Here is a 27,392-nt window from a genome sequence, read left to right on the forward strand (position 1 = left end):
TTCAGCCCAGGTCATGATCTCACGGTTCGTGAGTTCGAGCCCCGCGTCAGCTCTGTTCTGACAGCTCAGAGTCTGGAGCCTGCTTTGGATTCTGTGTCTCCCTCTGTCTCTGTCTCAAAAATAAACATTAAAAAAATTTTTTAAAAAATGAAATAAACACTTCAATTGTGTTACGAAAATGTTTCCTTTTTAACACAGAAGAGCATTTAAACATGATCTCCAGTGTATTTTAAACGTGCTAGATAGGAGCATTTCAGCTTACACAAAGTGTTTGAGCTGGTCAGAAGAAGTCAAATATCTGGGAAAGATTCTTTTTGAGTGAAATATTTTAAAGCCATTAAAAAAAATTTTTTTTTCAACGTTTATTTATTTTTGGGACAGAGAGAGACAGAGCATGAACGGGGGAGGGGCAGAGAGAGAGGGAGACACAGAATCGGAAACAGGCTCCAGGCTCTGAGCCATCAGCCCAGAGCCCGACGCGGGGCTCGAACTCACGGACCGCGAGATAGTGACCTGGCTGAAGTCGGACGCTTAACCGACTGCGCCACCTAGGCGCCCCATTTTAAAGCCATTTTAATACATACTGAGGGATATTAAATCACATGAAGAGTGAATGAACCATCCCAGTGAACTGCATAACTTTCATCTCGGGGACATACTAAGCAGACGAACTAATAATATGTTCCGTATTGACTCGCTTGGTTATAAATTCAAAAGTGTCACGTGCTACAGTATTTATAATTATTAAATATATTGAGATGAATTTAAATAAAATGGAATAGCAAATGTTGTCTCTCTGAAACTTTGTTTTCTAGAATCATGCTTTTTCAGAGTCATCAAAATCTGATGTCTGGTTAGAGGAAAGGAAAAAGGGCAGGGAGAGGTGAACGTTTTCATATCATCAAGTTTTGCTCATCATGTAAGATAGTAATGGGCTGAACTTACCAGTTTATAATACAGCTTTCATTTTATTTTAAACATATTTGGCATGATATAAAAATATTGATCACAGTGAGCTTTACCAATTGTTATTGCTATAAAAATGAATGCAGAAACAATCTTTTTAGTGGAAATAAATTATATAGTCATTATTATTTTTTTTTTTTTAATCACAAGAGAAAAACCTCAGCTGTTTGGTCCTTGGTAGAAAACCAGTCATTGATAAGAGGTCTTTTGCAGGTGAGCTCCAGTCCGTTTCTGTAAAGTCGTCCACACACTCCAGCGAACCCTGACTTGTCTTGGTCCACAGGGTCCCACAAAGGTCCCTCTGTTCACCGACAGTTCGAGCGTGGCAACACGGTCTTCCAAGATCGCCAGGTGACAAGTTGGAAAAGAGTGCAGCCTTAGTTCACGTGTGGTCTTTTCCAGTACGAAGGGACACAGCGACACACTTCCTCACTAAATGTAAGTCCTTGTTCACAAGGCTTCAGTCGATTCGTACACGGTCTTCTGTAACAACTAGGAAAACAGAGAGGAAAGCGTTTGTGTTGACGACCAACGCAACGGATTCACGATGCTACAAACGCAGTTGTTTTTCTGCATTTAAAACGAGAACAAAGTTACTCATGTGATCATAGACCTGTTCTTAGGTTTCTGTCTTTCTGAAGTTGGAGGCTGAGAATTAGAAAACCGAGGAGGACCGCAAAAGCCTAAAACCAGTGTTGCTGCTCGAACAGATGTGAGGGGGAGGTGATGTGAGCACTGGTTCTTTTGAAGTGTCCTCTGCTTCGTGGATGAAAGGAGCATAAAAGAGAGACCGGGAAAGTGAGTGTCGAAGTTCTGCAGATAGAGTGTGAGCCCAGAGGCGTGGCGGAGTCCCCAGGAGTCTGGGTGCTTGTGCGGAACCCAGACTTGGAAGGGATGACCATGGGCCCCAGTGGGGAGCCCCGCCCTCCCTTTGTTTCTCTCCACCCGGCAGGCAGCTGGCTGTGCCACGGGGTCCCTGTTCCTCTCCGCCTGGGCTCCAGGGGAGTAGAAGGTGGTCTGGGGGAGGGGGAGAGGGATGGTGCTTCCCTGGGCCCCCCTCTCTTCCCACCCTGGACTTCCAGTGGGGAAAGGACAGATGCTCCAAAGTCCCTATTGCTCCAGTGAACGGGAGCTGCCTTTGAAGAAGCGTGGGGGGATGTGAGACATGTCTGGTGCAAGAAGGGGATGGGCATCCAGGGCGTAAGGCAGCGTGGCCTGGCAGGGAGATCAAAAGCACGCTATAGAGACCCTGCACGTGTGAGTTGGAAGTGTCATTTCTTGTGCTCCGGAAAACATATCTAGTTCAAGTGTTACTTTTTTTTTTCTCCTCTAAGTGCAAATGCATTATTGTTGGACTACTGGTATTCCTTTTCTAAAAAGATGCAATTCTCAATGATCAATGGAAGCTGATGATTAAGGCAGTGGACAAATAATATATACTCTGCCCCTCTCTGACACTTTTGGAATACATATTAAGAAATGAGTGTCCACATTTTCAAAATATTATATGTTTTTGCTTCGATATATACATATACACCTGGAAGTATATCCTTAGAAAAATGAACACAGCGTTTCAGTAAACAGAAAGTCTTCATGAAACAACGTATACTATTAGGAGAATTACAAAGATGGAAATCTTTTCTCTTAAGTTAATATAAGAATTCTGTAGACAAGTATGGTGGCTGGTTTAGTCTTATGGAAAGATAAGATCAGGCTTTCCAAGTATAGTAGGGTCTCTTAGAAGGGTTCACTGTGCAACATGGTTAATAATCTGTAGTAAGACTTAGTATATACAATATTCTGCCTTTTTGAAGTATCCTTCTGGGAGGCAGATACCCAGATAAAATTGGGATACAGTTGTTGCTCAAGATATTCTAAAAAGGAAACACAAGATCCCTATAAGATACTCTGACACAGTAATGGAAGAACACAATGTCATCCATGAGATACCTAGATTCACTGAAGTTCCCTTATGCAGCAGCTAAAATGTTACTGTGGACAGATCATCGGCGACATAAATTAGAACAGGAACACAAGGCTCACAAGCATCAAAAAGATGGAAATTTTACTTACTGGGAAAAGTAGTAAACATTAATGTAGGTAGGAAATTGTAGATACATGAAATTGAATTTTTTAAACATGTTTGTTTATTTTGAGAGAGTGAGAGAGAGAGGAATGAATGAATCCCTAGCAAGCTCAGAGAGAGAGAGAGAGAGAGAGAGAGAGAGAGAGAGAATGAATCCCTAGTCCCTAGCAGGCTCCATGCTGTCAGCACAGAGCCTGACATGGGACTCGATCTCAAAAACCATGAGATCACGACTGGAGCTGAGATCAAGAGTCGGATGCCTAACCGATGTACCCAACCAAGAGTCTCCCCCAGCCCCCCAATTTAAGTTTTAAGTCATGTGAGTGCTCGGCTGTTGCAAGGGCATTATTGCCATCTCTAAAGAGTGTGCCGGAAGAAGAGAAGCCAGTATTGGTGATGACGAACCGACGGTCTGAGAGCTGAAAGGGCAGCGAGGAGAGTGAAACATTATGTCAGCCAGGACAAAGAGGGGAGTTTCGAGAAAAAGTACACAAAGGACAGGTTACACGAACACCGACGTGTCCACTGAATTTGGCAGTGGAGTCTACGGATACCTTCCATAGAACTTTCTCATGGAATGCCAGGGCGTAACCTCGATTACAGCTGGTTAAATATGTGACAGATGCAAGAGGCGAACACAATTGCCAAGTGCCTAGGTCTTGGCGCAAGTTCGAAGAGGACCGAGCTTCGCTGCTAACATACGCTCGGCATCCCAGTAAGATGCTAATGAGATGTAAGTCCGGGAAAGCTCATAAGCTGAGGGGAAAGAAAAGTAGTTGACGACGTCAAAACTACTGGAGAGAGAAGGCCTGTCTGGCGGAGCAAGGTTGAAGAAAATGCCGGAGGCACCGATCTGGCTAAAATGCAGACCACCTCGCCCTCAGGTTAAAGAGGAAGCAGCTCAACCCTGGAAGGGCCTGAGTCCAACGGTCTCATTTTCTTTTTCTTGGTGGAAAAGGGGGCAGAATCCACGTTTCAGGAATGAGTCTTGAGTAATCTTGAGCGATATATTGATTTCTTTCTCTAACTCCACTATTCAGCTTAACTGTCATTCTTTCTCGATACAACTCTACAATTAGTGGCACCATTCTGTCCTTTGAAAATTTTGCATAGACGTTTCTGCACTAGGACAGGTGTCCTGCATTATGATGGCATCATAATTTTTGGTGGGGGCAGTTGAGTGTCGTTCGGATGTTCCAGAAACGCTCGTCAAGGGACTGTCCCGCACCTCTGTCTCCCTACCACTATCACAGCCTCAGCCTCTGGGACAAGGATTAGCGCGTGTTCGGAGCTTGGATCTGGTTTGGGTTCCCACGGCTTCTGTCTTGTTTTTCTCAGGAGTAAACACGGTCTCAACGGAAGTTTAACCTTGGTTAGAAAATAACAGAATTCGCCTCCCAGAACTTAACTGGTCTCATTCTAAAAAGCAACCGCTCTTTTGGTTGAGAAAAACTATTCTCAGTAAGACAAGTGAATACGATTTCTGAAGATTTCTTACCTGCATGTTTGATGTTGAAATTTCTTTCCTTTTAAGAAGCATTTCTGTGAATTTTCTGTACACTCACAGGCACATTTTCCAGGGTTTAGGGGCTGACTTCTTGGACAGGTTCTTTTACATACGCACTGGCACGTGTTTTCATCAAATTCTCTGTTGGCCCCACATGAGTTGGGTAAAAGTTTGTTTTTACAGACACACTGGCATGAGTTTCTGTCTAGTTCTTTGTGGGGTCCACAGCTGGAAGGCCGGAGCCCCCCTCTGCAGACACACTGACACGTCTCTTCATCAAGCTCCTTGTTGGGTCCACAGATGTCATGGGATCCATCTGTAGAGTCTAGACAAATACAGTCAGACATCTTTACTATACCTTACTTAGCGCCGGGTGTGGTGGGAAACAGTTAAAAGCATTTAAAAGTGTCTTCGTGTGTTTCATTGAAGGGTTGTGCACAAACATGGGTATGCTCCTTTACAAGGAAATTCAAAATAATCCCACTGTCAAGTAGGAAGTGGCCTGTTTTGTAGTCACTTATTTCAGAGCAAGATGATCTGAATACCATACATGTGCTTTTAATATTAACATATTTGTTGACCAAAATAGAGACCCTTGGCAGTTAGTCTTTAAAACATCGTTCTGCTTACCTTCCCCAGAATTAGAAGGAAAAATAAAATCTTGCTGAGCCAGGCACCTGCACAGGTGATCATTCCAGATGTAGTTTGTGGGGCAAGTCTTGTTTGCAGCCTGGCACCTTGGGGAGAGAGAGACACACGAATTAATAGTCTAACCGGGACGCAGAAGGGATCGTCTCTATTCTTACCGACGTATCACAAAGCCAATGCATGCTTGTGAAGAAGCTTTCCCATGACAGAAGGATGTATGAAGTGAAATGTGAACATTCCCTCTCAGACTACCCTCCTCACCCCCATGTGCGGCCACATGCTAAGCCCAGCGGAGACCACTCTCGGTGGTGTGGTCTCGTATCACTCCAGACTTTTATCGGGTTAAGGCAAGTACATTTACTTGTATAATCGCATAGTGGTTTAGCTTGTGTACAAATGGAATAAGCCTCTTCTATCACTCTGGAATTTCTTTCTTCCACTAAACAACATATTGTGGATATCTTCATAGGTTACATCATCACGTACCGTTACATCCACTGTTTAGTGGTGACACGGTAGTCCATCAAATGGATGTGCTATGAATCTCCGATCGGTAGCTAATGAAATTGCTTCCTACTTTTGGCTTTTTCAAATAATTCGATAGGAAACATCTTCATACATTTACCTTTACTGACCTTTTTTTTAATTTTATTTTTTAACGTCTATTCAGTTTTGAGAGAAAGAGACAGAGTGTGAGTGGGGGAGGGGCAGAGAGAGAGGGAGACACAGAATCCCAAGCAGGCTCCAGGCTCTGAGCTGTCAGCGCAGAGCCCGACGCAGGACTTGAACTCACGGACTGTGAGATCATGACCTGAGCTGAAGTCAGATGCTCAACCAACTGAGCCACCCAGGTGCCCCCTTCCTGATGTTTCTGAAACACAGATACCTATAACTATAAAGTGTCCGTTAGTGCAAATTTCCACTCTACACTCCACCAGAAAGGCATCGAAGTCTTGTTAATGCTGCTGTTCTAGGTTTTCCTCCCTCTCTCCTTCCTTTTCTTCTGTCCTCATTATTTCGGTAAAAGTTATGAACATACAGTCAAGTACACCAAGTGCTCTTTTGCTGCAGCTGCCCCACTGTTGGCTAACTGGGCCACCTTCATGTTGACGCCTGTATGAAATGAGCCCTCTAGTTTGAAGCTTCTCTGGCATGAACAGATGTCACAAGCTCATCTTGCCCATTTACCCCCTACCCCCAGAATCAGCCATTCTTTCAAGGGGCCCTAATGCTGCTTGTTGGAAAATGGCATTTGGGATTAGGTTCGTTCAGTGACATCAGGTTACACTGACCTTTGCGGGGCCCAGCACTAGAAAATGTGTGTATATCCCATAGAATGTCTCTGTAGGTAATGTTTACCCAATAGAAGGATTCTTGGCTCCTAATATCCTAACTTAGAGTGTATATAAATCTCTTGCTACCTAATTGTTCAGCTGAGGTTGGTGCAGGGGAAATAATTATACAATTATATCTTCCACACTCAGTATCATGAACGACAGGTGATAGGAGAGTGTTGGGTTACATTCCAAACTGTTAGAACATAACATCATCTTCACAGGGCCACTGAGTGTAAGCAAACAGGACATGTGCTTTGGAAGGTGCTAAGAAAAGTTTCAGAGGCCTACTGTGTGATGAGGTAATGACACGTCTTTCGTTAAAAGACAGCCTGATGTCTTGAACAGCACCACAGAAAGGAATTTTTGAACAGTGTAAGCACATCTATATTTTGCAACCACTTTTTCCTGGACAACCACTTCTGAGAATTTATGGGAACTCTCCCACCCAGCAGTCTCTACAGGAGCCCCAAGACCCACAACATCTCTACTGGTTCCATTCAGTATGATTGTTTCCCTAAAACACCTTCCCCACAGCACTGCGAACGGCGATGACTGTCTTGCCCTTACCCCTCCTTCCTTGTGCCTTTCTTCAGGGGTCATGTCTCCAGTTTGATGAAAAACCATCTGTGATGGAAAGTTTTCTTGAAGTTTTTGATTTGTAACAAGTCTTTGAACGCTGTGTGCTATCTGCTTTCCCGTCTCATAAGCTAATTAATTTCTCATTCAGCATGCAAATAATCCAAGTAACCACATATAAAGCAACTGTGTGTTAACAACTATGATAACTGCTGGATGATCAAGGGAATAGCGTTTGAGCATTTTTGATCCTATCAAGATAGGATGTTCCTTTTCCTACAGATAGTGAAGTTATTTTGTAGGGGATTAGTTATGTTTGGGGTTTCCCTACAATACTTTATAATTCTTCCCATTTAAAACAATAAAAGATATGTTTGCAATGTCTATTTTTGGAAATAGGTTATTGATTTTAAGTAAAAGATACGTGTACATATTTTTAGGAAAAAACAAACAGTCACAGAGCTATGTCCAAATACAATGTAACATTACTGGGGTTTTAAATGTACTCCTTTGACTTCATACTAATAACTTCCATTAAAATCTTTGTTACTAACAATCTTTATATTTTCTAAAGTATATATAAGAATATATTTGCCTTATATACTACATGCCTTTTCATTTATAATTTTATTTTTTGAAACATTTATGTGACTTCAGTTAAAATTATGAGCAAATACATATTCAGAGGATTCATTCTGCCCCACGTCCTAAGCATGCTGATACTTTTTGTAGCTTTTTGTTTTCAGTGTTTCTTTCTGTAAATAAAGGAAAAGTACGTACGCATGTATATCTTTTCCTCCATTCGGTTACACAGAAGACAGCCTCTCTTACATGCTGTTCCAAACCTTGCTTTTCTTGTGAACAATATCCCCTGGGGAGCATTGTACTTTTCCGATAACTTTATGTATTCCCAAGAACAAGTCTCTACTTACCACATATTTTTGTCATTAGAATTTTCTTGGTTAATCACAAACCATTGTTCCACATAACATTTAGACAGTATCACTTTTCTAAAACAATATCGTTTTTTCCTTTATCTCCTTTCCCAAGTGTTAGTACCCTTCCATCAAATAAGATGCAGCTATGTTTGGTTACAGAATAATAACAACTAATCCTGGCTGAATGAGCTTAGATTACTCTTCTGTAAGTGAAGAGAAGTCCATTTTGGCTGTATTGCCCTACTCTTGACATATATGTGAGTTAAGTGACACACTCCCATGTTGGTATCAGGAGGGCACAGCGCTGTGGTGGTTGCAGTAGAAGGGAATTTTCATTTTGCCAATATGTGATTTATACTGCCATTACCGAAACCCAGCATTCTCCCAGCTGTTAGCTGTAATCCACCAGTGGATCACAAATCAATTATAAGGGATGGGAAATGCATTCTTAATGTAAAAGAATGACATATATTAAAATACTACTAGAATGCACGCATAAAGATGGTTTCTGCAATTATATGTATATGCATATATATTTGTAATATATGTAATATGCATATATAAACATGTATATATAAAGATGCATGTATACACCCTCACACATACAACCTTCCCCCCTCTGCCACATGTGTATATGTGAATATGGTAGCAATGTCAAATGTGTTCTTTTTTTACTTATAGTAGTTGATAAACACATGACTAAGCTATTTATTTTTTATGGAAAGAAGTATCCAGAGATCTAGAGATCCCCATCACTAGCCTAAGTGAGACTGGTCAGTAATGGGTTCTTTAACTGCAGGAGCGTGTGCTAACGTATCCGTGCTGAACTTTCAGTAGGTATACAAGATTGTGCACCCTAAATAGATACGAAAATAAAACATTTCCTATTTCCCATGAAGTGAGGAAAAAAGTAGAGTTTTCTAATATTTCACATTCTTAAAAATATAAGTTCAAAAATATGGACCATGTATAGAAACCAATGTAGGAATGTATTTCTGGAAATGTCACAACAAGGTATCTACTGTCTAGTTTTACAGAATGGTTTCATATAATCTGGCTACGCTAGGCATTTTGACTCTGCACATTCATGCTGAGTAAAAATATAGTCTTCAGAATAACAATTTCAATTATGTTACACCTGAAGTGTTTTTGCTAAAGTAAACTTGATATTGCTAATTATGCTTTGCTAAAGGTGAGCTAAATATTTTAAGTTCTAATATACTTAAAACTTCAATTTCTAGAAAAATGACTTTAGAAGCTTTGCCAAAAATAAGTAACTCCTACTTTTCAATGTTAACCTATTTTAATGTTGAAATTTGAAATCCTGCTAGATACCATTTAATTAAAGAAACATGTATCTGCATAGAATACATTTTCATAATTATTAAATGAGGATCCCTACTCTAAAAGTGAATGGCAAGTTGTTAGCATTTAAAGCTTCTCATGTGAGAAAAAAGGAGACACAATTTCCAAAGTATTATTTTAGAATGAAAGAAAATGTTTTTACTGTGGATAGAGGGGTGAGCACAATTTACTTATCTTCTCCATATCTTAATCTCCAAAGCATTTTTATTCTATTGCGATATTTCTTCAAGTTCTGCACATTGATGTGTGTAGAAAAGTTTAAATAAATTAGTTATTTTGTACATTGTATTTATAAGATGATTCCAGGGCACATTTTGTCTCCAAAGCCAACGCTTATGCCATTACTTGTAAAGTAAATCTCGGTGGAAAATCACATGTAAATAAATGAACTTGCCTACTTTTCCTTTCCCCCCGTACACATAACCAAAGCCCCATTTATATTTATGCAGGTAAAAGACGCTTTTCTTAAAAATTCTTTCATTACTTCACTCCACTGGTTTATTAGCTACTGCTAGTTAAGAGCAGAGAACAAAAGTGTAAGGGGATGTGTGTTACAGAATAATGGATTTAATGATCAAAATCGTTCTTATGTTGCCGTTGATCTCTGTCTTGAGATTTTCAAGGACGGATATGTCCTGTGCGTACTGGATGAGTTACTGATACTGGATGAGTTACTGGCTCTTGTGCCTGGGCCACTGCAGAGGACTGTTTTCTGCACACTGCTGTTTGGGTTCTTTCAACTTCTCTACTCTTTGCCCCTTGAGTTTTTACATACTTGGAAATCTCCTGACCCCCCAAATCTGTATTTAAGGAATGCAGACACATTACCACTTTTTGTTTGGCATTAGTGAGAACTGAGCTGAATGTATTTCGTAATATATCTCTAAGTGAGAAACAATGAACGGCGTCTTGATTTGTATTAAACTACTACTGATCTACTTGACCAAATATCTCTTAAAATATTTCATAGATCATTCAAGATGAGTGTTAACATTAATTGAATACACATTCAACTTGTGGCACTCAATGGCTTTTTGAAATAGCACATTGTCTCTGTGACATGAACTGTGCTATTAATCAAGTACTCTCATTGGCATCTATTTTCGTAAGGTGTCTTCACAACAATGCAACTGATTAAAATTCTGATGAAAGTGTGGTACCTGTAATACAGTCGTGTTCCTTAAGTAGCAATCCTGCCTTAAATCTTATTCAATGTGAAGTGTGATCCAGTAATATTCGTTTGAAAGCATGTGCTGTGGGCTCTCCTACATTTCTTCTGAGCATCTTCATATCATCCAATGAGCTAGCCAATAATATGCTCCGTACTCCATTAAGAAAACACAGAGGGGGCACTCTGACCATGTTAATACTTTGGATAAATACCCAAATACAGGTTTGGTTCCCTAAATGCCAACTGTTGCTGTCATCTGAACTTCACCCGCTATGATTAGCAATCACTCAGTCCTGTAATTATATTTTGAAAGCATATCCACCCAGACCCTCCCAAGATTGCTGTCAGAGTAGCAGCTGCAAGGGCAACTCTTTTCTTTCACTCTCAGAGCCACACAGACCCTGGGTTTTGAAAAGACTGCAACAGTTTGATTTCCAAAGACTGAATTGTGTTGGTCTTGAGTTCTTTATGCATGGCCCTTGATTACACTTGACTATCTGATGCGAGGTATTAATAACAGGGGAATCTAGGGAATAAGGGTATGGAGTAGATGGGAATTCTTTATCTCTCTTTCTCAGTTTTTCTATAAGCCTAAAACTTCTAAAAAAAAAAAAAAAGGCTGTGCTTTGACCTGTTATCGTTCAGAAGACAGAAACCAGACAGTCCAAAGGTGGGTGCACAGGTCAGCACGGTTAGCTTCTGTTAGAAAAAATATGCTCCAAGGCCTGGAGACTCTTACCTGAGTTCCATGGATAAATGGATTCATGTTAATCAGTGCTCATTTGAAGGGGTTAGACAATATTTAGGTAATAACGAGCTTTGTAAAAAGAAAAAAAGGATGAGCAGACCCATGAATTAAGGTTTCAGAAATAACTGCATATGATCAGGAGAGTTTTAAGCCTATCAAGAGGGGATTTTCAGGGCAGGACACAGATGCATGTTTTAAAATAGTGGAAAAGTAGTTTCTGGCCACCTGGAGCAAGACTTCATGTCCCAGTTTCACTGGCAGATGTATTGTCTCTGCATTTCTGTTCTGATGCAGTTTACTAACTGCATCATGCTACTCCATCTCTATTTTTGGTAAAGCAAGAATGGAATGCATGATCTTGAAATGAAAAGGAAAGAAATAATTAAAAGGAGAAAATCAAAGCCTAATGGATATTCAAGCTTCTAAGCATTCAGATGGAGGATCTGTTATAGATTAATGAAGACACTGAGCCCTCAAGTTCTACATCAAAGGTTGCCAGGGCGATAAATTTGCTCTGTTCCTTGGAGAAGAGAGTCGTTCTCACACGAATGAAATTTTCCTTAATAAGCCCGGGTAACTCTAACTTCTTAGAGGCAAGTATGTTTTATTTTGTGTCTTAGTAAACAATGTTGACAACTTCGTAAAAGAAATGAAAACCAGTAAACAAATAAAAATGAATGAGCCTTCAAGCTAGAGTTTTCCATTTTCTCTTTTTTCACCCCTTCTTTTCCTCTGTTACCACATCATGGCTCTCCCCCAAAGACTGGCAGAACCTCTTTATCAGGTTGAAATCATACATATTTCTATTTTGTATTCATTAAAAAAATCCAAGTTACCCTGGCTGTGCTGAGCATGCTCTTGTCACTCCCCTACCAAAACACTCCACATGCTCCCCGATACCTCCACAGGAAGGGTGCAACTCTCTAGGCTGGTACCCAAAGCTTCCTAAGCACAGCCTTAGCACTGCCTTCTTAATTGAATCTTCGATGGCCTTCTTCCATTAACACCCAATCCTCGTCGATTCAATTCTCATGGCTTTATTGTCCCCAGAATGTGCTATTTCCTTTAGGAACCCTTTAGGAACATTGTCAGTGATAACCAATTAACCAATGAATTTACCACTGGGTAGAATTCATTTCATGGCACTTATATTTCAAATGTGACATCTCTCTCCTTTGGTTTTACTCTCTTCCTAGTATGTAGTACATTGCTTCCCTATAGTCTGTATCGTAGAATAAACAGGAATATTCATTCACTCACTCATTCATTCATTCATCCATACAACGGAATACTACACAGGTATTTAATGAACAAAGGGGGCCTAGATACCTCAAAATGATTACATCTCTAAAACATCATGTTCAGAGAAAAAAGTACTGTCACCATTTTAAGATATTTTAAGCAAAGCCATACTATACATTCTTTTGTCTTATAAAAATGGAAGAGCATAAATGAGGATACAATTTTCAATCGGTGGTTACCTCTGGCAAGGAAGGGTGCTGAATGGTGACCATGGCTTTGGGTTGTTGTCTTGAGTGAGTATGACAGAATTGGGGTGGAGGGATATGTCGTTTGTGCATTTTTTTTTGTTCTTTCCTATATGTTTGAAGGGTTTTTTGTTTTTAATGTGAAGAAGTTAAAAATGTAGTCATGACTGCATCCCCAAAGGAATGGATTGACTCCAAATTTAGTCTGAATCTCTGGTTTGCCACTCTTGAGTTGTGTGATGTTGGGGCAAATGACCTAATCCCCCTGATTCAGTTTCCCATATGTAACTGGGAATTCCACTCCCTTGTTTCTTCTTCCTCCTTCTCAAAGTGGTTGTGCAAGATAGGGTGTTAATAAGTGTTACCTCCGTTTCATGTCCTTCAGATAAGGGAGTCCGTCACAGTAACTCATGAGCTTTTTCTAAGACTTGATCTTCTGACCACTTCTTTGCTCCCTGAATTCTTGTTTGGCTTTTGCAATATCCTTTGGATTCTGTAATAACTGGTTTTGAATCCCTGACTTTTCCGACTATTCTCAGTCTCTGCACAGACTATTATTTCTCCCAGTTTCTTAGATATTGATATTCTGCATAGTGCCAGCTGCTGCTGCTTTTTTTTTTTTTTTACTGTCTCTATTTTCCTCAGTTGGGCTCATCTCTTCCAACGCTCTATCAGCATCATGCTGGCAGTGGCCACCTTAGTGCCCTCCCAGCTCCAGATCCTACCGCCTTGCAAACATTTCTCTTTGATTTCCTAGAGATGCCACTCTTCCTGTGAACACGTGTTCCCTGTCTTGGTGAATACTGTCCATGCACTGCACCCTCAACTTCTGCCTCTGTTCTCCTGTACATGCCATGCCCAAGTCGTGACTTTCTCAAAATTGTCTCTCCATCTCTTTTCTTTCCATCCCCATTTCCACCGCCTTGGTTCCTACCCTTGTTGCTTCTCTATGAGATTATTTCAGAAGCTTCTTCTCCAGTTTTTCCACCTCTTGTTTTGGGACTCAATCTACCTACTATGGTGCTATCCATATTTTTTCTATTACTACACTGCCATCCAGATGTTCTTTCTATAATATACAATGTAAATATCACGGGTCACACATGTATCTCTTAATGGCTCCTGAGAGACTTGAAGACAAAGTCCATCCTTGGCATGGCAGATGCAGTTCTCTGTACCTCTGCAGACACGGGCATCTTGTGTGTGATGGGAGGGACGCAGCCCGCCTTCTTCCTCTGCCTCACCAGCTCATGTCCCGTGTGCATCTTTCTGACTCACGGGATTTCTCTAGAGGAGTGAGCCTGTCTACCTTCCTCTCTCTCTAACCTACCATAATAGCAATACCAAGTAGATACACAATAAGTGTTTGATGAACGACTCAATAAAGCAGAGCACAGTGTACATTTATGTACTTATTATATTAGAAATACTTGTGTTTGTACTCTGGCACAGAGCGGTTTTAGTTAAGGAATTACCCATTCTTTAAAATATCCCTCATCTAGGATGGTGTGACACACATGTAAGATTCAAATATCTCATGAATGAATAGACACTACTTCTATCAAGTAAAAAAAAAATCTCTGGCATCACTTCTTAATTACAAAAGATTCCCTCCATAGAAAGAGACCCTCCATGTAAGGGGCCATGGGAATCCATGGAGTTCAAGCTGAAGGAAAATATAGGAGGAAATAATTGGAAGGAAAGAAAATAATCTATGAGAACATCAACATGAATATTGATATCTAACCACTTCTAGAGAGAATATCTTCTACCTCTGGACTTTCTGACATATCTTGGTATTGATATTGAGACTTGAAAGTTGTTTTTTTGTTTTGTTTTGTTTTTTGTTTTAATGCTATAAGATACTGGGGGAGAGCATGGGTTTAAGAGATGAAAAGACTTGAATCTGTATTTTTTTCTGGCACTTTTCTTAGCTGTTCAGCTTTGTTATGTGCTGATTAACACTTCTAATACTCCGTTTTCCCATTTGTAGAATGTCTGTAAAAATAGCAGCCCAAGTTTATTGAATGCTCACCGTCAGGCATCAGGCACTGTGCCAAGACCAGGCAGGTGTCACTGAGTATAAATGTCACTGCATCCCTATGTGTTGGATGTTGTTCTCTTCCTTCTCCTTATTACTCTTATTCTATTTCACTCTTCTACGATATCGGACTAATGAAATGTCACTAAAGAGGTTAATTGTGAGGATTAGGTTATAAATGTGACACTGCATTTTTGAATGTAACATTTGAATTTATGTTTTGTACATGAGGAAAATGAATCACAAAAAGTTGACAGAAGGTAGCGAAACTCACAGCAGAAAATGAGTTTTGTAATTGGGAAGCTGCTTGCAGTGTGCACTATTCCCCCCTGTGCTCTGTGGTGTGGATCATCCATGCGGCCACCTAGCAGGGTTAGGATGAGCATGTGGCGGTGTGTGGCAGGTGCCTAGTGCATGGTAACGTTTTGTAAAATCATAATGGTGATAATCGTACAGACAGAACACGTGTCGTCCCTCCCTGACTGTGCGCATGCACGGATCCTCCCTCCTTGACTCCGCGCATGCTCAGATCGTCCCTACCTGACTGCGCACACGAGTTACGATCGTCCCTCCCTGACTGTGCACACGCTCTGAGGTCAGAATCAGCCAAGTCCGTGCCTATCCTTCCTCACGCTACCTTGGAGGGTTCTCGGCCCGTTTTAGAGTCTCAATAGTTTTTTATGGACAACTCACTTTATGAAAGATTCATTTATTTACTGAATTATACTTCTTCATAAATAACCTGGAACAAATGGTCTGCTACTCATTTAATCTCCTAATAATGGGACTTGAGCGCCATGCACCTGAGACAGGCAAGTCTTGTCTTTGTCCCAACAGTGGTTGGTAAGAGCGCAGGGGTTGGGCAGAGCTGGGGCCACTGCTGGGAAATTTCGAACTCTATACAAATGAGGGCTGGGAGGCCCTCCCTGGTGGGGAATCTTGAGAATCTTAAAATATTTGACTTTGTTATCATGAAGATTTTAAGGAATCTACCATTTTAAACCTACATGAATTTCAAAATTATAGTTAATAAAATAGGTCTGTTGCTCTTGGCTTTTCAAAACTTATTTTGTTGAGAAATAAGTGGCATATGATAAAATGCTTGTATTTTAAGTTCATTTTTTTACACATGTAGGTACCCATGTAACTATTACCATAATCAAAATATGGAACATGTTTATCACCCCCAAAGTTTCCTTTTGCTCCTTCCAGTCAATCCTACCATCTATATCTTGAGGCAACTCCCAAAATGCTTTCTCTCAGTCTAGGTTCTATTTGTCTTCTCTAGGGTTCATGTAAATTGAATCATATAACATGTAGTTTTTAGTCTAGCTTGTCTTACTCAGTTTGATGTTCTGAGACCCATTCATGGTGGGCGTGTCAACAGTTCATTTGTATTATATTGCTCAGTAATGTTCCACTGTATGGATATACCACGGCTTCCTTATGCATTCACCTTTGGTGGGTATTTGGGTTGTTTCTAGTTACTGGCTAATGAAGCTTCTATGGACATTCATGTGCAAGTTATTGTGTGCAAATATGTTCTTAGATGACTTATGGATGATATCAGAAGTGTATTATTTAAGTTGATAAGAGTCTGCCAAAATATTTTGCCAAGTGGTAATGCCGTTTAACATTCCCATTAGTGACATATGAACATAGCGCCATATCGTCTCCACTATTAGCTTTTGTCATTTCTTTTTAATTTTGGCCATTGTGGTGGCAATTCCTGCTATTTTTAACAAATGGTTTTGTCACATGGCTTTATCTCATCATATATAAGTTGCCATGACAGTTTTTAATTAAATTGAAGGCCACACTTCACAATAAGTGGAGACCGACATTAAAAAAAAGAGAGAAACAGAAAAGAAAGAAGTATCTGTGTATACCATGGGTAGTAGCAAGGCATGCATTCACAATGGGGGCAGTATCATTGGCAAGGGAGTAAAAACTAGTTATTGGAGAGGAGGAATCTTAAATGTTGCAGTGGTTTTTGTCTCTCCAAAACCCAGGAAAAGCTTTTGAACCAGTAAATTCTATTGGGTTTTATGGGTTGTCACGTGAGCAGGACTGGCACCGAAGATATCCAGAGTCTTTGCAAGATAAGGGCTATGAGATTATAGTGAACGGAGGGCTGTCACTGAAGGACTTTCTCTGAATTGAGTGCTCAATCTCAAGGTCACAGAGCAGCAGCTGCCTGTGTGGGCATGTTGGCTGCCTTGGGACTGCTGCCAATGGTTGGTCCCTGGTGTTTTGGGTGTGATGTGAGCTTAGGGAATTAAGTAAAAGTAGTTTTTATTTTATTATTTAATTCTCCAGAAGTTATTCAAGCCATTAGTGTGTCAAATGCTGAGAAGAAAAAGGTGGTGACACTAAGTAAGCATCCAGCAGTTATAGAAGTTACAAGTTGTTTTCTCACGTGATGTGGAAGTTAAGTTCTCTAAAAAATGTTACATAAATTATTTAAAAAATTATCCTTCTTTTCCTGGAACGATAATTATTTGGAATGTTTTCTTTAAAAATACATTCGTATCATTATATATTTATATCAATTGGTACTTTCCGTATGTAATATGATATATTACCACTATATTAGTAAATAACTTACCTTAAAGGTTTGTCAGCAAATACTGTGTAATAAAATTATGTTTGATGTTCATGGCTTTTATGTTTTTAATTTAACTTTTAACTATAAATTTTTTTTTTGTCATTTTTAGTCCTACATTGCACTAAAAAGCTTTCTATTTGCGAGGCCCTATAGCTCAGGGGTTAGAGCACTTGTCTTGTAAAAAGTTTTCTACTTCCTTTTTTTATGTATAAAGCCCAAATGTACATATAATACCTAAAGCTATATGAATAGGTCTATGGTATTAAAACTTTACGAGGGAGGTGATTACAAAAAAGGTCTGCAAAAGGATCCTTAGGGGGTGATAATGAAAAAAGAGTTGGCTGCTACTGTAATAAATGAGAGTGTTTTAAAATAATGTTCTGTTTTACTCTTACGGTTATATATAACTACATGTAAGGTTATACAGTTAATTTAAATATATACACTATATATGCTATATGCCTATTACATAAACATAGATATTGCACCCATACAGATTCATGTGTGTACTGACGTGGAATGTGAAATGCATTTTTTTTTTTTTATTGTAGACCGTGGTAAAAAAGAAACAAACAACAACAACACTAGAAAACATGAGGAGATGGATGAATCAGACATGGATCTTAACGGTAATGGTAAGTCTGCCTTTTACTGACTATCGCTTAGATGCCAGGCACTGTGCTAAGCGCCATAGTCAGTGTTTCATTCATTCCTCTTTACTTTGTGCTTTCGCATATAAGCAAACTGAAGTTCAGACACATGAAATAACCCAACCTTAGAAAGCGAGTTGGTGGCCAACCTGAATTCGGGCTCGGATCTGGCTCACTGTGAGGCCCAGGCTTGATTTGCTCTTTCTGTCTCTTCTTGCCTTCGACAGCATTTAAGTTATATGAATAAGTTGTAGGAATAAGTAATGGTGAAAATCTGAGCGAAACATGCAAATGCTACAAAATTGCGGATACGGAAGTGACTGGATATTAACAAACACTGGCTGATCAGTGGAGTGTATTGTTTCGCTCCTAACTCTGGAGTGTGATGACCTGCTTCATCCGTACAATGAAGCTACTACCGCTGTCAACTTCAGAGATGCTTTTTGGGAGGGTTCAGGGAGACAGTGCATGTGAAGGGCTGAAGGTACAGAAGTGACTCAGTAATTTTCAAGCATTATTCGCTGCAGACTGTGGAGGGTACAAACCTACCTGAAATGCTCACCATCCAGGTGCACACTTGCCGTATTTATGGAGCCCTACAAACCCACGCGAGGACAAGGCAAATACAGTAATTGCTATGGGCATTCAGGAAGCAAGGGAGGCTTGCATTTGGGCAAGACAGATGTGGGACCGAGACCTTCCCCGAACTCTGAGAAGTGGACAGGGCTTTGGGAAGGCAGGAAAAAAAGGGAATTTATTGTAAGCCAGGGCCAGAATAGAAAGGACAAACAGAGCAGGAAATGAGTTTGGTGTTCAGGGAATAAGACTTGGTGAAACCCAGCCTTGGTGACAAATGAGAAGCGAAACAAGAAAGGAAGGCTGATTGCAGGACAAGGAGGTGAGAAATCTGTGCTCAGTTCTTTGAGCAGCTGAAAGCCACCGACAGTTTCTGGTCACATGAAGGAAGTGAGGCCTTTTAAAGCTTACTTGTGACATTACACAGGAGCTGGAGAAAGTTCTGGCATGAGAAAACGGGTATCGACACCGCTGCATTAGATGAGGTCTGCATGCAGGATGATGTGAGCGAGGACGGCAGTGATAGAAAGGAACTACATGTATATAGGTTGGAGCAAATATCTCCCATCTCCCCCATCCCCCCAAATAAAATCAGGACAAAAAAGCAAGTGACAACCGTGTGATTTCAAGGCCTCAAAGAACATGAGAGAAAAGTGCTATGAGTAACGTAGAAATAAACAGAATTAATCTTTGAGTTTTGTACCTATTATATCTGATACAAACAGCAATAGAGGAGATGTAGATATATTTTAAGTCAGCCTTAAACCATAATGTTGGGGACAGCCAGCACGGGGATAATGGCCGAGGTGCTGAGAACGGACGAGTGGCCACAGGGGCTAGTGGTGCTACTTTCTGAGCTGCCTGGGTGAACTCGCACACACGATAACTTTGGGGGGTACTCGTCCTCCTGTATGGTGGCATCAGCTTATTTACAGAGGCCTGTAAGACCTTTTTGTTCTCACGTGGAGGACAGACTTCACTCAAATGATGCTATCCTTAGTTTAAGCGTTCCTGGAAAGATCAGGCCTCCTATCTGCCGTACTAAGTAAAGCAGGAATGGGGAAAAAAATGCTCTCAGCATCTCACATTTATTGTCACATCCCCTAAAAGGCAAGGCTACACTTTTTTTTGGTAATATATATGTTTGCCCATCAATTTATTGAACAGTTTGTTATAGATGTCGAAGTTCAGTAAATTTTATTCACATGCATTGGATATCCTAAAGATCAAAGAGCCGAATCCTCATTTTGGGGTAGCGAGCTGAAAAGTTCCTAGATTTTTGATGATGATGCATAATGATTCAGTCTACACTATCCATAGAGTCCACACCTGATGCCTCTCCAGCCCCTTCTATGTGATCTCATGCAGCAAATGCCGCCCTTTACGAGCCTAAAAAATTTGATGAGAAAGGAATTTGAGTAACAAATGGTACTTTGAGTGTTAATTTGGGATAACAGTAAGAGAAAATTCTTTCAGGTAATTCATCAGTATTTCAATATTCAATCCTGGCTGAAATAAACAATATGAACAGATAGAGAAAAACAACTGAGACTGAAAAAAGACAAGTGAATGCTAATAGATGTAAAATAATCTTTTCCTATTTACTTTTTGTTTGGGACCAAAAATCTTACCGAGGCTTAAATGTTTTTAGCTGTAAAAACGTCACTTATGAGTTTGCACACTTGATTTCATGGATGTTAGATCAATTAGGCTAAATTACTTATAAGAGGAATATTGGGGGGATGTGTGTCACTCCATAGAAACACTTGCTTTATACTGTTAACTAGATGGTCTATACAAAGGGCTTCCTGGTTTGAGTTTGACTTTGTTTTCGTGGTGCACTATCCGATTTGTCTTTTGCATTTGATGCAAAGTATATTATAGCAAGGTTCACAAAAGTTCTTTTGGTAAACTGTGCTTACTTGAAAATAATTTTATATAGTAGAGGATGCAGAAAAATAGATTTAATTCATACTCACTGTGGTGGTGTTGCTGGCAGGGAACGTCTAATAATTGAATGAACTTGTCTGTAAACGTCCAGTTTAGACATGCATCGGCAGGAAGTGTGATTGGCAAAACTGATTGTTACTGGTTTGGGGCCTTGAGAGAGAGGCACTGTAATTTCAAACAACTACAAAGAAGGGACAAAAAGAAGAAAAAATTATATAGATGCTAGAAAGCATTTTTATGGTAAATGTCGGAGTCCAAAAAAAGTGAGATTAATTCTTTATGATAGGTAATGCTTCGTGATATATGCAGGACGCAAAAGTTGTTTCATGATTACGACATAAAAACCGTTTTGCTTCAAATCAGTAAGTATCCTTTATCAGAATAATAAATAGTCCATATGCTTCTCTCATGTCACTACTGTAAAGCATATTAGAATTTTGATCACCGGCTAATGATTATGGAGCAGAGATGCAAGGGACCAGGGTGTTCGGGGGAAAAAGCATTTTTTCGGAGTCCTCGATTATTCCAGGGGTTATTAAAAAGTGGCACGGATATAAATATCTTTGTTTCTATGAGAGTAAACAGCTGTTGGCCACACAACCTAGAGATCTTTGGTTAAGTCTTATTCTATGTAAACTGAATACAGAGACATAAAATACATAGATGTGAAATCGATTTTCATTCCAAACTAAATTTCCACCTCAAAGTAGTTTTACATTTGTCCGAGATAATCTTATGAATTTATTAGGTTTAAAAGAAAATAAACACATTCATCACTTAGTAGATAAAGCTTTGTTTCTGCTCTTTTGTCACAGGCATTATGAAAATAATAAGCTTACAATAAGGTAGGTAATGATACGTGGTTGTGGGTTAGAGTCTGAAAATTTAAAGTCTCATTCTGAATGCCTTGTTTATGGGAACTTCAGTTCATCTCTTCCTTCGCCAAAGTCAGTGTTTTAAGTTGAATTTACAAATAAATTAATGGTTAAGTAAAACGGAGCGGATTTAAATTCTTAAGTTTCTTAAATTCTAATTGATCAGGGGCTCCCGGGTGGCTCAGTTGGTTAAGCATCTGACTTCGGCTCAGGTCATGATCTCACTGTTCCCGAGTTCGAGCCCCACGTTGAGCTCTGTGCTGACAGCTCTGAGCCTGGAGCCTGCTTCAGAATCTGCGTCTCCCTCTCTGTCTCTTCCTCTCCCCTGCTCGTGCTCTGTCTCTCTCTCTCAAAACTAAATAAACATTTAAAAAATTTTTTAAAAATCTAACTTCTCAATAATCATGGTAAAAGTGAAGTCCTGGCCATTATGTGCTTGATAAGATCCGTCTGTAGTAATAGGACGATAGCTGAATGGCTTTGGTGTTACTGTCTTTCTGGCAATCTGAGCAGGGCTAAAAACGATGACAAACTCCAGAGCCTTGTGATCCGGCCCCTCACTGTCCTTCCAAGCCAACACTTGAAGATCATTGGAAATCTTCAAGGAATTGAATTAGTTGCCCATTTAGTCCTACAGGGAGATTTATGGACATGCAATTTGAAGGATGAAACACAGAGATACCTAAATTATAAAATGCACATTTTCTACATTTGAAATACATTTATTGTATAGTCATTGAAAAATTCAGCTACTTTGTTAGCATAGGTGCCTTAGGAGGAAGGGGCACAAGGCCACACCCCAACAGGGCAGTTTTATTACCAACCCCACTTGTAAGTTGTGTAAACTTGGAAAAGTCATTTAACTTATCTAAGCTGTATATTTCTTTAAAAATCAGTCAAGTTGAGGAAACATCTGACCCCCTGTCCATGGGATGGTTATAAAAATGACATACGTTAATGTCAATGAGTGTGATATGCATACTGATTGCTATATTTTTTATATTTTGCACATATTCTCAAGATTCTAGATCTCCTCCAGAATACTGCCCATGATACACAGATAAATCTCAACATATGACCTCAACATATCCCAGTATTATGGCTTTGACCAGTCACTTCTCTAAAAGGACATTCGTTTATGCAGATTGGAAGACACCTTTTACTAGGTGAAAGGTCACCCTGGTAGAAATCCTTTGCACTAGGTAAAACTATTTTAAGAGACAGACTTCTGCAGTGTCTATATACACTACAGTTTTTCTGCTTCTTATCGCATCTCTGCACCCTAGCATAGAACCAGCGGAACAGAAGAAATGTATGTTTCATAAACTACTTATTCAATTTTTATATGTATAAAATTTAAAAATTATGTAAACCTTGTGTAATGGTAGAAGTGGTAGGATGCACAGGCTGGCTGACAAAATCCTAAGAACTTGCGTCTACCGGGCGGTTGGATTTGTGTCTAGAGCCTAGGACAGACACTTCAAAGCCATCGATATGAAAGCCCTTCTTGACATCTTGGACCCCGTTGAGATTACTTGGTGAGATCCCTCTGAATGAAGGGGAAAATGTCTGACAGAAGCCTGGGGAACAGGTGCATCATGAAGGGGTGGAAAAGGCAAATAGTAACTATGTCTGGGAAGAAGAAGGAATGAAGACGCAGAGCCAGGAGGGCTTACTGGTAGACCAAGAGAAGCCAAAGGAAGACAGGAGAGCTTCAGAAAGGCGTGTGTGGTCACAGGGCCCGATGTCTTGGGGGAATGAAGCCTTAGGACAGGTCGACGGAAACGGGGTAGCAGACAGCTCTGGGCCCTGTGGGGGGCCGGGCTGTGGAACGGGAGCAGGGAGCAGGGCGGGGCAGGGGGGTGAAGACAGACCTCTCGAGATCAGAGGGAAAGCGCTCAGTGAGCTCAGGCCAGGGGAGCGGTGTTTGCTTACAGAACGCATGGAATCACTTGGGGATCTGGCACTGTCTCCAGTGACAGGCGGCAGCCCGGGGGCCTGAGAGGGACGGGGGAGGTGCGGTTTGAGACCCCGCTGCTGTGCAAGCTTGCCTGATGTTCCCCGCCCTCAGGGACTGCTACCTCCCAGAGGCCACCCTGGCAAGGTTTCCCAAGGGCAAAGAGAGATCTGTCCCCTTCAGCCACTGCTGGGGGGATGACGTCCACAGTCAGGACCCGCCCTGGAGTCCCAAGTGTACACTTAGGAACTGGGGCTTTGAAGAATGTTCTAGTGGGAGGGGAACACTCTTCTGCATTAAGAAAGCATCTTCCTGGAAAAAAAAAGCCTGGCTGTACACTTCCAAGGGGTGGAAGAGATTGGGGTCTGTGAACTCACTGACTAAAGGCACAAAGGGACAGGTAAACAGGCAGTAAAAGAAAATCGCTGTTTAGAGAACTCTTTTTTCCTGCTAAGTATTACAACTACATTCATAAGTATTAAAAGTACAGTAGAACGTGAGAGAAAAATTTACTTGTGAAATAAATAAAACCCCCAAATTTTAATTACTTATGTTTCATTTCTCTTATTTGAGTCTAGGCAGGCAACTGGGCAGCGGAATTCAGTTAATTTGGGTGAAAGGAATAAATAGGCTGAAAAAATAAAGTAAAAAAAAAGAAAAAAAGTCCCTTCTCTTGAAACACATCTTCCGACTCCAAATTTTTACCTGAGTTTTTCAGATAGTTTTTTTAATTCTCTACTTGAGTGTGTCAGTGTGGACAAAATTTAAGGGTCCAGAGAAAGATGCCTGACCAATATTAAAAGTAGAAGGTACTTGATAAATAAGTTTTGTTCATCTATCAACTTCCCAAATATAGGGGAGCATGCCGTATGTGTGTGCATTAAGGCACAATGGTACCTATTGTGGCTCTTGTCATGTATTGAAGAGGCCTCTTTCATTTTCCAGTTTCTTTCTGCACTGGTCTTAAGTGTGTGGATTGACTGACTTTTCTCATTTAAAATGATTATAAGGTTTCCACCACCTGTTTAAGAAGTATGATAAATTCCATTTCCTTCCTTCCAGATCCGTTTGTAAATTTTATATAGCTATATTTAATCCCCACATTATGAAGAGTGTCCACAGGCCCTTTTCCCTAATCAGACAGTATGTGCTTTAGAAACGGTAAACTTGTTTGAACGACAACGAAAAATGAGTAATTTGAATCACTTTATAAACTCACAGCCCCCCCAATCATTAAATGTAATTTCCAAATAACCAGCAACCTCTCTCCTTTACTAGAGTTAGAAGAGTAACCAAGAACCAAGTCTTAGAAACACAGACATTTGAGTCCTGCATCCGCAATTTACTATTTCCGTGACTTGGAAGAATTATCCCATTTCCCTTTGCCTCCATTTTGTTATCCATAAAATAGGGATAATACTGGTGGTGATGTCATAGCGGTGTTCTCTGAACAGTGGTTCTCCTTCACAATTGATCTGAATCTTTGGTAGATGAATCCCAACGATTTGACATTTTACCTTGTTTAGTTTTCAGTAACTCCTTATTGAGAACCAACAAGATGCTGAGTACCAAGTGCCATGACAACTTCTCATCAATCAGTGGCTCTGGCCCCATGCAACTCTCTCTCCCCTGCCCACCCCCTCTCTCATACAGACACACACATATACACATATAATGATACCATGTTAGAATTTTTAAACTCTCAAATCGTTTATCACAAATGCCGTTCGTGAGCAAGAACCTGCAGTTTAACTCTTGAAATCTGTGCTTGCCATTATATAAAGATCTGAACCAACACAGTCAGTATAATTTTCTCTCAAAAGAGTCAAGGTCTCTCCGGCACATCACTGTTGCAACAACATATAAATTCTTTATATTTCAATAAAACAACTATCCTCATACCGTTGTCAGACTGTTTTGTGCCTTAATGTGTGCACAACGGTATTCTCTACTTTATATTTAAGCTCACAGAGTGCAAAATTTATGTATTATGTTCAGCATTAGCTAACAATTCCATGTATATATGTATACTCAGTCAATCCTAATTGAGGATGATGACATTTATACTTGGATATTTTGAATGTGGTGATTTTCCTAAAATGGTTTTATGCTATAAAGTGAATTGTTCTTGAACAGTACATGATAATAGCTTGTAGCCAAGTGAGGATTTAAGGAGTAATATAATTCATAATAGACCCATACTATCTGCATATGGCTATTTGAGGAGTTGCTGGTTTTAGAGATCCAAAGGGTTTATATAAAGATGGCATTTAAATAAGCCTGGACATTGGGAAAAAAAATATCTGTGTATTCTGTAAAGCTGCAATAAAAAAGAGGAAACGCCAAGCATTTCCAACTGAATGGTTCCCAGTTGTTATCTACTGGAATTCTTTAATAAGAGTATTTAATAGTCGATTCTCACCAACAAGAATGGACCTCAAATAAAGCCACATTTTGAAACAATAGGCTGTTTATACCAGCCTAGCAACAGTTGTAAAACAACAATTCCTATTTCTACTTATCTTGCAGGCTATTCAAAAAAAGGTGTAGAACTTCCTTACTGACGAGATCCTGGACTACAGTTTAGTATTACATTTTAAGGGAATGTCTGTGTGGGTACAAATATGAAACAAAAGAATGCTGCCCTTTACGACATCTTTACACCCCCAAAATATAACCAATTTCTTTTCATAGCATGTCTCGTTGCCATATTTAATTTAAATATTCCAATCTTGAGTCCATTAATTAAGTATAGAGGCAATCTGGAGCTTCCGGAGAGTATAGTTAATGACCGTAAGATGATATAGGGAAACCACACAGCACTTAAGTAAATCCTAAAAATGGGAAAAGTTAAAAATTGAGGGTTCACTGTCAGCTTATCAAGTGAGCTGACCAACCACAGGACCACTGTCAAGGGGATATAGAACTTAAATTGGGTCTGGGAAGAACAGATTGCCATTTGGGATGGAATTAATTTTATATAATGTTATGCATAAAATGCATAAACAATGCTATAGTTAGAAACCCCAATTCAGGAGTTTTAGAAACACTGAATCAGTTTTGTACACAGGATCACAGTGCCTGGAGTTGGAAAAAAGGTATTTTTAACAGATGCGTTATTTTTTTCCTTCAGGCAAACGTTCTTTCACTTCTGATAACTGGTATGGTAGAGAGCTTTTCCCCACATCTGGACAAAACCTGATTTCCAACAACCGCGCTTGCCAAATATTAATTAGCTAAAGATTCCAAACAAATCACATTCCACTTGTTGAATACATACGAGTGGAATCTTCCGAACTGCTGCAGTACAAAATAATACCTCGCAGTTTGATTCCATAGTTGCACATTTTTACTCGGGTTTAAATAAATTTTGCTGTAAAAGAACATTTTATGAAGCGTGCAGTTGAACTCAGATACAATCTGGAATGTTTTTGCTAATATTTATGCTTATATTATTTCTTTATGGAATAATTAAAAATGTAATAGTTTTTTTTTTTTTTTTTTGGATGGCAACACAGAATTTTAAATAATGCTGTCCGTATCCATCAGCATGCACCAGAGGAGGCCCAGCTTCCAGAGTGAGCGGGCTCCTTCTGCTGGCACTAAAAAACACAGCAAAGAGGGTATAGTCTCTTGAGCTCTAACCCCAGGATTTCCAGAGAAGCCCCATGGGCTCTGTAGTTTTTCTTCTTCATTCCTATCTTTGGAAAAACCATGTAAGGTAAATACTAACATTTAGACAACTTTTTAATCCAAGTGTTTGGCTCCAAAGGAGATGACCTTCTTCTGCTTTTATTTGAGTCATCAAATAATTTATCTCCTGCAAAATTCACTTTCTGGTTTTTGGTCATATCCCTTAAATATACAACTTCTCGTAAGAAAATAGACTGAAGGCGCATGTTTATG

General features: G+C 39.9%; 1 protein-coding gene and 1 long non-coding RNA gene across 3 annotated transcripts in view; one reads left to right on the forward strand and one right to left on the reverse strand.

Moving 5' to 3' along the window:
- Positions 1-948: 948 nt before the first annotated feature.
- Positions 949-27,392, reverse strand: part of VEGFC (vascular endothelial growth factor C) — a 109,789-nt gene continuing 83,345 nt past the window's right edge. For both annotated transcript variants that reach the window (XM_045452379.1, XM_045452380.1), the window contains exons 4-7: positions 20,684-20,835; positions 5,190-5,296; positions 4,551-4,884; positions 949-1,458 (exon numbers count right to left, since the gene is read on the reverse strand). In XM_045452379.1, coding sequence (XP_045308335.1) covers positions 1,344-1,458; positions 4,551-4,884; positions 5,190-5,296; positions 20,684-20,835 — 708 coding nt within the window. In that variant the 3' untranslated portion in view covers positions 949-1,343. The remainder of the gene's footprint in view (positions 1,459-4,550; positions 4,885-5,189; positions 5,297-20,683; positions 20,836-27,392) is intronic.
- Positions 3,683-27,392, forward strand: part of LOC123584646 — a 29,596-nt gene continuing 5,886 nt past the window's right edge. Inside the window, exons 1-2 of the long non-coding RNA XR_006705604.1 lie at positions 3,683-3,785; positions 18,030-18,113. This is a non-coding gene — a long non-coding RNA (uncharacterized LOC123584646). The remainder of the gene's footprint in view (positions 3,786-18,029; positions 18,114-27,392) is intronic.

This window comes from Leopardus geoffroyi, chromosome B1 (genome assembly GCF_018350155.1).
Source record: "Leopardus geoffroyi isolate Oge1 chromosome B1, O.geoffroyi_Oge1_pat1.0, whole genome shotgun sequence".
Taxonomy (NCBI): Eukaryota; Metazoa; Chordata; class Mammalia; order Carnivora; family Felidae; genus Leopardus; species Leopardus geoffroyi.